Genomic DNA, 12,633 nt, shown 5'->3' on the forward strand with positions numbered 1-12,633 from the left:
GTAAAATGACTAAATATGACAGCTGATCAGTTGTTCTCAGTGAGATCACAAATAACTCCACCCTACTCTTATCTGTCAAGAGTCGTAGTCGTAAGATATGATTTAGGCTGAAGGGTGGATTCTATAATCGTGTTCAGAAACACTTTTCAAATTACTGGGTGAAATTGTTCTTCCATCTGGAGAGTTGTCAATACATTATGTATTCAGAAAAAAGAACAAAAAGAATCAGACCGCTGTAGCAGCTGGAATCCTGCAAAAACTCTGACCAATCCCTGTCATTTGCTCTAAATGAAAATAACCAATCTGATGCCTTCATGTCTCATCCTGACCACGCCCCCCCTCTGTCCTCCCTTCTGCTGCAATCACTCTCATCACGTGACATTGTTTCCGGAAGTACTGAGCACAAATGAGGCACCTGAAGGGAAGCTAAACATTTTAGTCGTATAAATTGGTGTCATGAAATGTGTGTTTCCTACTGCTTCTGTATCCTTTTTCCAAATCTCCTCCAAAAAATCACAAACCTCAACAAAAGGCACAAGGTAGATTAGCTTTGACGGCCTATTAACTTTTTATTTCCTTTAAAAGTGCAGTCCGCGACTCTCAGATCCCTCTCTCCCTCTCCCTCCCCGCTGCTCTCTTGCCCTGCCTCCAAACTTTCCAAAGTCCCTCCCTCAAAGGAGCAAACAAGCTAACGTTAATCCGACAGCAACATCACAGTAATATAACATGTTCTGTTTAAAGCATATTACTGCAGCGCTTCTCTCTCTCTATGTGCACACACCTCAGCAGCAACAACACAGTGTCACTTACAGCAGCTCACACGGAGGCTGCTGTGCACATGCACTACAGAGTTCTGGTGTAACAATTACAAATCAAACATAATGTAAATCAAGCAGCATTAATTACATTTCACGCAAAAATGTTGCTAATTCCATATTCTACTCCTCCAGACCATACATTGTAAAAAAGATGGTGCTACAGCAGGGAGTGTGAGCAACAGCTGTCAGACAGCCCATCAAACACAATCCTGGCTCTGATTGTTTTTTTTTTGCTTGGTCGCAGTGAATTCTAGCAATCTACCAAAGGCTGCAGGAGCAGCAGGAGGAACTCAATGAGTCTGTTCTAGTTTCATGTAAAGCTGTCCTTATATAGTGACAGCTTTAGCAAATATGACAAAAAGTCACGTTTATAAGAGTTGCAGACTGCAGCTTTAAGCTACATCCCACAATATAACCCCTATTACACTTCCCATCTTTGGGTAAATGACCTTCCTAAACTAAGGCTTGACTATAACCGATACAGCTCATTAAACCTGTGTCTTTATTGTCTTACCTCAGAACACATAGGCAGGTAGTTGTAGACAGTCAGGGGAACTTTAGTCTGCTCCCCTCTTATCAAGCTGTAGGGCAAAGTAAAGTCCACAAAGAAGGGCTTGAAGGTGCGGAGCTCCGTTCTCTTGGCTAAACCCAGTCCTTTCTCTTCAGACAGGCTGACAGCTTCTGCCACCCATGTGGTGATTGAATCAGGCACTGCCAGCTGGAGTTCAGCTTCACCATTTTCCGAGCTGTCAAAGACATATCAAAGGTAAACTTATGAAAACTTACCGTTCATTTATTTATTTATTAAGGTCAAGCAATTGAAGACACTGACTACAAAGATAATGTAATGATCACAGACTCCTTCGATGATACTCCACAAGTCAACAAACGATAAAAAACAGCTGCAAGCGCAGAAACAGATACATGCAAGGGACTGTCAGGTGTTGTTCCAGTCAGTTTTTCTCAACGTAATAACCTGAGGTTATTACTGGCAGCACACACTGAATGTTGGTTCTGGAAAACTGTCACAGGAGTACATGAAACTCTAGATGTATGCATTTATGTGGACTGATGCTGCCCAAAACCTATTTTATAGACCTTTAGCTAAAGCCATAGCTGTTGACGTCACAGGAAATTAAATTGAGCTGGAGTCTCATCCAAGGAAATCAACATATGGAAAACACTGATGGTTAAATCAGCAGGACATAAAAGAGAAAAAGGTTGTTTATAAAAGGAACAGAGCATTACCAATAATAATGAGGCACATTCACATCCGGGAGGTCAACTTGTCCCAACAACCCATTATCTAATCTTCACCTTTGCATTCAAAGCTACTTTCTAAACCCTTAAAATCCAAATACAATTGGGGTAATGTACAGAGAATAATTGTTTGTTTGACATGAGAACTGTTGTACTTTCATGTTAGTAGTATTATCATTTGTTTCATACTTCCGTTTAAATCTTGTGTGATTTACACTTCATTGGGTCCCAGAAAAGTGTCCCTTGCGTTAAACACTGACGACTCTTTGTGCAAATATCAGCCATATCAAAGATCTAGTCTGAGCAGCTAAGAGTAAAAACTACAAATTTGCATCAGTTTTCATACCATTAGGACATGCTTTTTTTGGGGGGGTGGGTGGGTGGGGGGTATTTCTAGATTGCATAAACTCACATCATAAACGTATTGTTTTTTCAATATAAATTCATTTCCAATGTGTTTAATCATATATAGTTCCATAAATGTGCAGGCCACAATGTTGAAAAGCTAGCAAGATTTGAGCTAGCGAGATCTCCTCTAAGCTCCACCCCATTCCATATGCTCCTGTCATAGCTCAGTCCAAAGCCACGCCCCCCACAAGCTTGATCGTGCAGAGGAAACGAGAGCCCACTCACTGTGTGTACGTGGGAAGGAGGGAGGGACAGTACGAGACGTGAAGGGGCCTGATTGGCTCTTTCCATTCGGGCCGAATGACAGGGATTGGTCAGAGTTTTTACAGAATTGCAGCTGCTACAAAGCTCTGATTATTTTCATTCCTTTTACTAAATACATAATGTATTGACTACTTACAATATAAAAAAGTGTTTCTGAACAGGATTACGGACTATACCTTTAAATATGTACAACTATATGCGTTGAACAATAGAGGGAACATAGTGAGTGAGTAATACACATGATGTAATTACTTCAGACAGATAAGCTTTACCTGCAAACAAACACTTTGACTTGTACAAACACAAAAAAGTCAATCTATATGTGTGAAGTTTATAACATTTTAAATACCTGACATTGAGGCAGTGCCACACCCAAGTTTCGGGAAAAAATGTGCGTCTTCGCTTCTCAGCTCTAAAAAACAAAACACACACTGACATCAATAAAAGGTTTCATCTGTTCCAATAAAACAACATCATTGTTTATTGGAAGTTCTACACTGATCATTCTTAAGTCACATCATGTGTTCACCATTCATCACTACAATTACGAGTAGAACCAAGCAGAGCACAGAAAGCAGCTCCTCCTTCATATTTTCCGGTGACTCATTCAACAGAAAAATGACAAATAGACCTACAACATAAATTTGAGGTTCTCAAAGGAATGATTGCTCCCTTATGGCATTATCTTCCAAATCATTGACTTTTCTTTGTTGGGCACACAACATATGGCTGTGTGTGGTTAGGGTTTACAGTGAATTATCTTTCATGTTGTTTTTTTTCCTAATATCAAACACCGGTTGAAAGTGTATGAAATAAATAAGACAATAAATCAAGCTAATTTATTTCCCAACTTCCCAACACAGGAAATGAGATTTCTGACATAATTAGCTGTTAATAAGTGACGTGGACAGCGTTACTATGGCATAGAAAGCAGCTATTTTCACCAATAAGAAGAGCACTCTGAGCGCGCATACCTCCGCCATCCACCAAATATCCTTCTCCCCATATATTATTGGCAGTTATCTGGATCAGTGATCCTGATCATGGCACCATGATCATTCACACTTCAAAGGCTTGGAATTATTTGGTATCTTCATTGATAACGATACAGTAGGTCTAAAAGTTTAGGCACCCCCATTTTTTCAAAAAACACACGATGAAATGCGCACTCCAGATCCAATCAAGATGAAAGTCAGTGGGATAATTTAGGATCTGCTCAAAACATTTATATAATTTTCCATGGCCTAAAGCATTTGTGTCAAACTCATGGCCCGGGGGCCAAATCCGGCCCTTTGGAGCACCCAATTCGGCCCGCAGAAGAAAGTAAAAATGACATAAATCATTGTGTAAATGAAACTCAACAATATTTGCAGGGACTCATCGTTTTCCCGGCGCTTATATAGCATGATTGCAGTCATTTTTAATTTTGGACTGAACAAAATCCTCACATTTTCCTCAAAATATTACATCACTCACATTTTCCTTAATTCAATAGAAATTGATCACAAAATCTAGAAAATTTAAAGTGAAGATCCTGTTGGGACGGATATTTATCACTTATTGCTTGGATATGGTTGGTTTCTTACATATTTAGTATTTTATGTATACGTAGAAGTGCAAACTAGGGCATAATAATGTTAAAAATATTCATTTTCCAGCATAAAAACTGTGGCCCACTTGAAAACAAACTGCTCCTTATTTGGCTCCTGAAATAAAATCAGTTTGACACCCATGGCCGAAGGTCTATCCTTAATTACAATTTGGTCAAAATCTGTTCGGTACTTTTGACGTAATCCAGCTAACAGTCAAACAAACAAAATAATAAATGTTAGAGAAAAGGTGAGGAGGTATTACACTTTCAATAATTGTTAATAATTTACACTCTAAGTTGAATCAATCAGATAGCAACGAGAGACAATGAATTCCAGTTAAGGCGAGTCGAGCTTGTGTTTTCACCTGTTCATTGAACGGGAGTTCATAGCAGCCACTAGAGTGGAAGAGTGAGGCTGAAATGCAGGAATAGCCTCATCTGTGTACATGCCCCCGCTCTGTCGATGGTTTAAACTCACTATGTCAGTCATCACAACCAACCCTGTTTCCTGCATGGACATACAGATACACAAACATTTCATTCATAAGACAAGATCATTCACTCCTGTTGTGTGTGTGTGCGTTCTTACTGTGAAAGCAAAGCGTGCGTCCTTGGTGATGTCCCAGTGCCACGGAAACACGGAGGAGCGCCTGCGCCGCTTTGATGTCAGCCCGGGCCACCAGAAGTGTCCGTCGTCTTTAGGGATGCCGAAAGCATCAGAGACGTCAAAATCTGTCAGCTCTTTAAACACCTGGAAACATAAAGTTACAAAACCCATATTTAGAAATATGCATAAACATAACCTTAATAAAAACACTGGTAAAGTATGACGCTTACTGACCTTGTCTGGACTCATCTGAAAGCCAGGCTTAAGCAGGTACAGACTTTTATCTACTATAGCCACACAAACGCAGGAACCTCTTTCCCCCCCGAATGTGAAGAGTCACCGGGTCCCCAGGCATGGATTCGTTTGTTGATAAAGACATAGATACCTGAAATCATTTTGAAATAAGACACACAACTGATCACAACAATCATACTACTTGGTAGCATACATTTACCCTCAAATGAATAAGTATGCAGTTGGTTAAAAGTCCTACAACTTTGCATTGTGACAACAATAAACAAGTAAAATAACCTTTTTGGATAAAACAAAGCATTTCTATATATATTTGCATTTTTATTTCTTTTTACATTTTTCCAAAAATATACTTTTCTGCCAGACACATGAACAAAATGCTAGAAACATTTATGATGCTTTCAGGCGATCGTGCATTAAATCAGTCAATTAGAGCTAGGGGTATGAATTCAGCATATCAAAGTTATCATTCCAACAATATTGGGATTTAGTGTAGTTGCAAGAAGTGCCACGATACACTAATAATAATAATAATAATAATAATAATAATAATAATAATAATAATATCAATAATTGACTCGTAATAAAGATACAACACAATGTTTTAGGAAAGGAAATACGAGGATGAAAAATTGGGTAACACTTTAGTTTAGGGAACACCTATTAAACATTAAATAGTTCCTTATTAGCATTAGTAACATATTGGCTCTTAATTAGTCATCATTAAATATTCATTAATGCCTTATTAAATACTTATTAATGCCTTAATATACACTTAATGGCAGTCTCACAGTCCAAACAGGGTTAGGATTAGGATTAGGGTTAAAGTTAATCCTAGCATGTTGAGATTGTAATTCATATACAACAACTTCTTTATTTACTACTATAAGTAATAATTCTGAGGTTATTGAGGGAAAACTCTTAGTTAATGGCTCACTAGTTGTATAATAAGGCCATGCAGAATAAGGCATTAATAAGTACTTAATAATGACTAATTATGAGTCAATATGTTACTAATTTGCATGCTAATAAACAACTAATTAATGGTTAATCGGTGTTCCCTAATATAAAGTGTTACCAAAAATTGAAGTTGGAAAAAAAAACAACACGCATTTATTTGACTTTAACTCTGGACATATTCACATACTTCAACTCAATAGAAATAAAAATAAATCTGGTGTGTAGTAGATTGTAAGGATTTTTTTTTTTTTTTTTAAACAAAACCAACACAATACCACCCGTACCCTCGACGATACATCTTGTGACGTTTTAAAATTTCAATTTCAATATCTTGTCGCACGATATACATCGTCCCAACTTCAGTTGTTGTCTCGCTTAGATTCTGTCACTGAATCCAACAATTCTTCATAAATAAGTGCCCCTCAATGACATGTTTTCAGATGAATGCACTTCTTGCGTAAGCTACCACAACACTTCTTTGTGCCTTCGACTGACAAAATAAATGTCAAGTTTGACACCAAAGATGCTCGACTTGAGAGGAAAGTTGAGTACAAATAAAGTTTTCAGTACAAGTTTTATAGAAGCTGGGTTGTTTGTGGACCATTTTTGTACTTTTGTGTTTTTTGACTAGAGAAAGCACAGTGTTTTTTTTTCTTAGTCATTTGATAAATGTGTAAAAAAAATAATTCTTAACAGATGTCTGCAAGTTAAAGCCATCTGACTCTTTATTCGTATCTGTCATCTTAAAGCACATCACTTCCCCTAGTATGAGACTGATGGCATGTTTACCAACATGCGACAACAGAAAGCTCCAAACTACAGCCTGTAACTGCGGGGAAGGCGGAGCCATGAAAAACAGTCTGCGATAAACTTTCACACATCGCACCTTGTTTTCACCAGCACAAAGTCACTAATTAGCCCCGTTAATCGGCCACACTGCCCCCATTCATTATTACGCAACCTGTCATCCTCTCCAGTCATGACCTCTCTTATCTGCCTGCAAGACTACTGCTGTCTCATCCTGCCCCCACCTCCCCTCACACACACACACACACACACACACACACACACACACACACACACACACACACACACACACACACACACACACACACACACACACACACACTGCTCTAAGGGCATACCAGAGAGCTGTAAATACTTCAGGGAGTTAACTCCACCTAATGCAGGCAGGAACTGGGAAGCTTTCCCTGGCCAACACAGCTGTTTGTTTACAGACGCTTCACTGTGGTGTAATGGCTGTTGCATGGATACTTAGGCCAGACTCCAAAATGTATACACCCAGAGTTTATCCCTTCCTCTACGCCTAAATAAAATAAAAATGAAAACAAAACAATATATCATTCATGGTAAATCCAGCAACACTAGCTTTACAAAGGGAGTTATAGTTTTACACAAAGGTGTAAAGAATATTGATAAATCTTACATAAGTGCAAGTACTTTCACTTGATTGAAATTGTAATCAAGTACAAGTACAAGTAAGTCATATATAAAATACTCAAGCACAAGTAAAAAGTAGCTCAACTGAATAGTACTCAAAGTAAAAGCACCTAGTTACTTTCACCCTCTACGTTTAGATTTGGTAAAAAAATCTTGCCACGATTCCCTTGCGTACAGTAAACATCTCATGTATGAATTTAAAAAGGAAGAGATGAAATCCTGCACAATTGGAACCTAATTCATGTTCTACAATCATCTAATTTAATTGAATTTAAAATTTTAAAAAAATATATATCAGGTGCCAAGTATAGCTAAATTTATGAACTCTAAAACAGAGAAAATAACCAGCATTTGATGCTGTTTTGATGCTATGATGCGATGCATTTGATTGTTGTGAGGTAATTTCATTTTTTGTAGTTTCACAATGTCCGTTGATCATTTTAAAACAAAAAATGATCATTTACACAGTAATGATTGGGTGTAGAACTGTAACTAATTACTTTACATCTTTTACAATGTACTTAAGTACAAGTAAAAGTACAGATTTAGAAATATACTCCAAAAAGATGAAGGAGCCATAAAAGCAACTCAATTACAGTAACATGAGTACTTGTAATCTGCTACTTTCACCTCTGGCTTTACGATATGTTGACAGTGGTAACCAATGGGTTAGTTTGAAAAGAAAAAAAAAACATATTTAAAATTGTAATTATTTACCTGGTTCTCAAACTCCGGTTGGATGGCGATTTGCACACTGTCTGTGACACCTTCACCATTTTCCCTCACATAGTAGACGAGCAGACGACTGAGCGGTGCCATTCTGTGACTAACAGGGAACCGTAGATACGTCACACAGCTGTCCATCTCGGCCTGGGAAGACGACACTGCAGCAAATATGACAATTGGAATGACACAAAGCTGATAAAGATCTACATCTAATCTAAGTGTGTGACGTCCTCTGATTGAAAGTTATACACATTTAAAGAGGATTTTAAACCTTTTTCTACATGATATCATTCCCTGTGTGTGATATATGATTAATAAGGAAATCACCTACCAGGAGGCAGGGGCGTTGTGTGGATATTCTTGTCAAAAATGACAGTTGCTCTTTTTCCTCTGTGCGAGGCTGTGGCGTTGGCCGACTGTTGGCCTGATAGAATGATGTTCCCCTTGGATGCCACCTCGTAGTGCAGGGTGAAGTTGCAGGGACAGGTGGATTTAAGAACCAGTTCCGCCTCCTGACCAACCTACACACATAGAAGGATTCACAAAAGTACAATAGTTACAAAGAGTAGCCACGAAACTTTATGCATTTACTGACACGCAAACAATTGAGCAAACGGCGTATGTGTGTGCAAGAGTTTCAAGGAAGAAAGCAAAAATGATCCTTTAGATTTCAACCAGCCTCAACGGTGGCACAAATCAAACCTTTTGTAGGATTAAAGTCACAATTATAATCAAGTGCTACATGCATATTGCAGTCATGAATTGCACTATTAACGGTTGGATGGAAAAAGAGCTGTGTAAGAAATTTTAAATCTAAGGAACTAACGAACTCTGCTACCAAGAAGAGCTATCGTCCAGACGTGGGCAACTGGCAGCCCTGGGGCCACTCTAAATTTTTTGCCACCCCAAAGTAAATTCACAAAATGACTTAAAAAAAAAAACATACAAAAATACAGAAAAATACACTAGACAACAAAATTACTCCAAAAACACACACAATGAAGATAAACGTATAGCAAAATAACTCAAAAATAACAACAAAAACACACAAAATGAAGATAAATACACACCAAAATGACTAAAAATTCACAAAATTATTCCAAAAACACACACAATGAAGATAAATATACATCAAATTGACTCAAAAATCACAAAATGACAACAAAAACACACAAAATGAAGATAAATACACACCAAAATGACTAAAAAAAATCACAAAATGACAACAAGAACACAAAACAATAACTCACAACACTAATTAAAAACAAAAATGACAGGGAAATAGCACAAATTGACCCCCAAAACACATAGATCGACAACAATACCTCACAAAGACACAAACTGACAACAAAAACAGACAAAACCCTTTATTCTTTACTGTTTTATTGCTCAGATTGGTCACTATTTTAAATGCTGACATGAATGCTGATAATGTGGCCCAAGGATCAGACAAGACTATCACATTTTTTGCCCATCTCTGAGTGAGTCAAAGACAGGTTTAATGTTGTAGGTCATACACTTTTTTGAGACTGAGCACAGAAACAAGACAGTAGTTATACTGAGTTAGCAAAGTCTCCCCCAGACAAAAATGTGGAAGTCCACTGGGGCTTGAAGATGTGCTGTTCAAGCTCAAGAACAAAGAAATGGGTCCTGTGAAGGATCAAACACAGAAGGGCAAGCCAAAGGCAATTCAAGCTCATCAAGATTATTTCAGTTCAACAGTGGCATCAGCTCAAAAATGTCAGAAACTAGACAACCCAGGTACATCCATCTACTTTCTGGAGCCGTCTGGTCAGAAGGGGTCTTAGAAGAAAAGAACAAAAGCACAAAAAAAGAGCACAAAGAACTGCAGCAGGTACTCTGGACTGGATTTAACAGTAGCACTTTGTTCATACATCGTGTTTAGAGCTGTATTTTTACACGGTAAATATTGTTGGATTTTTAATTCTTTTTTTTAACCACGATTCATGTTGTTCTCAATGTTAAGAAACACATTGATACTTTACCATTTACATTCTTTCTGCAAAAGGACAATGAGCCCACAATTTATAGGTAACGCTAAACATTGTTAGTGTAATAAAAAAAATTAAAAAAACACACACAAACTGTTGAAAGTGATGGTTTGACATAGAACCAAGAGGGCAACATCAAGGAGTCTGATTTCCATACATGAAGAGAAGGACTTCAAGGTCTATGGCCTATGAAAGTCTAGGGTTAGTTCTTCAGATGTTTAGTCCAGACAAAGTAATTACAGAGTTAATTACGACAGGACATTTTATTTTAAAAACAAATACATTTGCTACATTTACATGCATTTGTCTAAATGTTCTCATGTTTAAAGTTTTACTTTAACTAAATGTGTCAAGGATTTTTTTGACAATTGTTTCTCCCCAATTCCTAATTAATTTGCTATTTGCTCACATTACATCCTGTCCTGCCTTTTAACACAAACTTTGACAAAGTTTACTCCTTGAAACTTTACCTAATTTTATTCATTGACAAAAACCTTTATGAACTATGTCAATATCGATCAATTATAAACCTTCAAATTATTTATTATCTTTTTAGATTAAAGATGAAAACAAACAAGTCGAGATGAAAGCTATAAGATTGCATTTACTCATTATGAATTTACAAACATTTCTTACAAACAAAGTATTAGACAGAATATTTTGAGCCAAAATGACACAAAGACCATTATAAGAAGACGGGTTTGTGCTACGACATTCTAAACCTACCTTGAGTGGCCTACTAGGACTCTGAATCTGGATGTGACACCTGCTTGGTGAGTACCAGCTGCTAATGGACAGGAAGCTGGGAAGGTATTGGTCTCCCACTCTCTTGCCATCAATGGACGTCACCTTGGTCTATATCATGGGAAAAAGAAGCTTGTAAATGTTTTAAGACCCTTTATCAGTGTCAGGGGAGAACTACGAACCACTGACCTCAAGCCACACATACTGGGCAGCTGTAGGAATGGACGGGATCTCAAACATAGCCTCGCCATTCTTGGAGATCAACTCACTGGTGTAGACGTTGTCTTTCAGGGTCAGCTCTGCTTTAACACGCACTGTCACCCCATCAGCCGGGCTCCCATCAGGGTAGGTTACCTCAATCTACAATGCAAAGAAAGAGGAAACATGCAGATACAGTTATACTGCAAGTAATAAGAATCAGGTCTTGTATGTTTGTAGTTATTAACTGATAGATATTAATGTGGAGAATGTTCTCTTACGTCAGACTCACCTTCCCTTTGTATGGCAGACCGGGCTTGAACTGTTTGCGTGTGTCCTTGGAGTACTTGATGTCAATGAGCTGCTTATGGACTGGAGTCGAGTCATCGAACGTAGTTTGCCTACTTCCATCATCGCTGGTCACTGTCGCCCAAATACTGACGGTGCCCCTGAAGTGATCGGCCACATCCAGGGGCATCATGTCCTTCACACAGAGACTGAAATTTGCAGAGCCTTTCATCTGGACAAAAAGAAAACAGATGCAATCAAGACACAACTAAAGGAAGTTCCTTATGGAACTAATATACAGTGATTCCCTCATTAATCTGTAAGTGTGTTTTGGCCAAATATAATGATCAGCTATTACATGTAAGCTCTCATACTGTATATTTGAATCTTATTTACTGATGTTAACTAAGTCTCATTTGATCTGCCACACCTACCTACATCTACCAACAGCCCAGATTAGCTCTCTATTGGCCAAAGCATACAGGATGCACTACTTAAACCTCAGCAAGCAACCCACCTCCGCCCCAACTCCTCCAGGTCAGTATGTGACCAACTAACTGGGTGCCATCTGTTCTGCTCTGTTCCAGGGGGTTTCTGCTAACCACTCTACTTGCTTTAGCCTTTAGCTCGGGCTCATGGAAGGTCAGGGAGAAGTGCACTCCCAGCCTCCAGCACAGAGGTACCGGAACAGACCCGTACCACCAAATATAAGATTGATCCAATGCATTATTATTGTAAAGAAATCATTTATTTTGACTAAAGCGGTCCTGACTGAACTGTGTTTATTAAACACTTAAACGAACCGTGTGCAATGACCTGCAAACATCTGTGTAGGTCTTAAGTCAACTGACTTTTTGCCACTAAGGCCTAGCATTTGGACAAGAAGGCTACTTGACCATGCATCATTTTAATATCGCCACCAGCTGTGCAGCCAGTGACACATTTATCCTAACAACATGGGGGATAATAAGCCAGAACGCCAAAAAGAAAATTATATTTTTGTTTTTTTTCATAATTCCACAGAGGAAAGTTCTAACAGGGAAA

At 38.3% G+C, this 12,633-nt stretch overlaps 1 protein-coding gene across 1 annotated transcript in view; it reads right to left on the bottom strand.

Moving 5' to 3' along the window:
- cpamd8 (C3 and PZP like alpha-2-macroglobulin domain containing 8) overlaps positions 1-12,633 on the bottom strand; it is a 56,828-nt gene that overhangs the window by 34,597 nt on the left and 9,598 nt on the right. Inside the window, 11 exon segments of the mRNA XM_028443542.1 lie at positions 1,333-1,564; positions 3,100-3,162; positions 4,707-4,849; positions 4,931-5,092; positions 5,183-5,263; positions 5,265-5,333; positions 8,339-8,505; positions 8,679-8,868; positions 11,086-11,214; positions 11,293-11,463; positions 11,594-11,821. Coding sequence (XP_028299343.1) covers positions 1,333-1,564; positions 3,100-3,162; positions 4,707-4,849; positions 4,931-5,092; positions 5,183-5,263; positions 5,265-5,333; positions 8,339-8,505; positions 8,679-8,868; positions 11,086-11,214; positions 11,293-11,463; positions 11,594-11,821 — 1,635 coding nt within the window.

Source organism: Gouania willdenowi, chromosome 4, assembly GCF_900634775.1.
Source record: "Gouania willdenowi chromosome 4, fGouWil2.1, whole genome shotgun sequence".
Classification (NCBI taxonomy): domain Eukaryota; kingdom Metazoa; phylum Chordata; class Actinopteri; order Blenniiformes; family Gobiesocidae; genus Gouania; species Gouania willdenowi.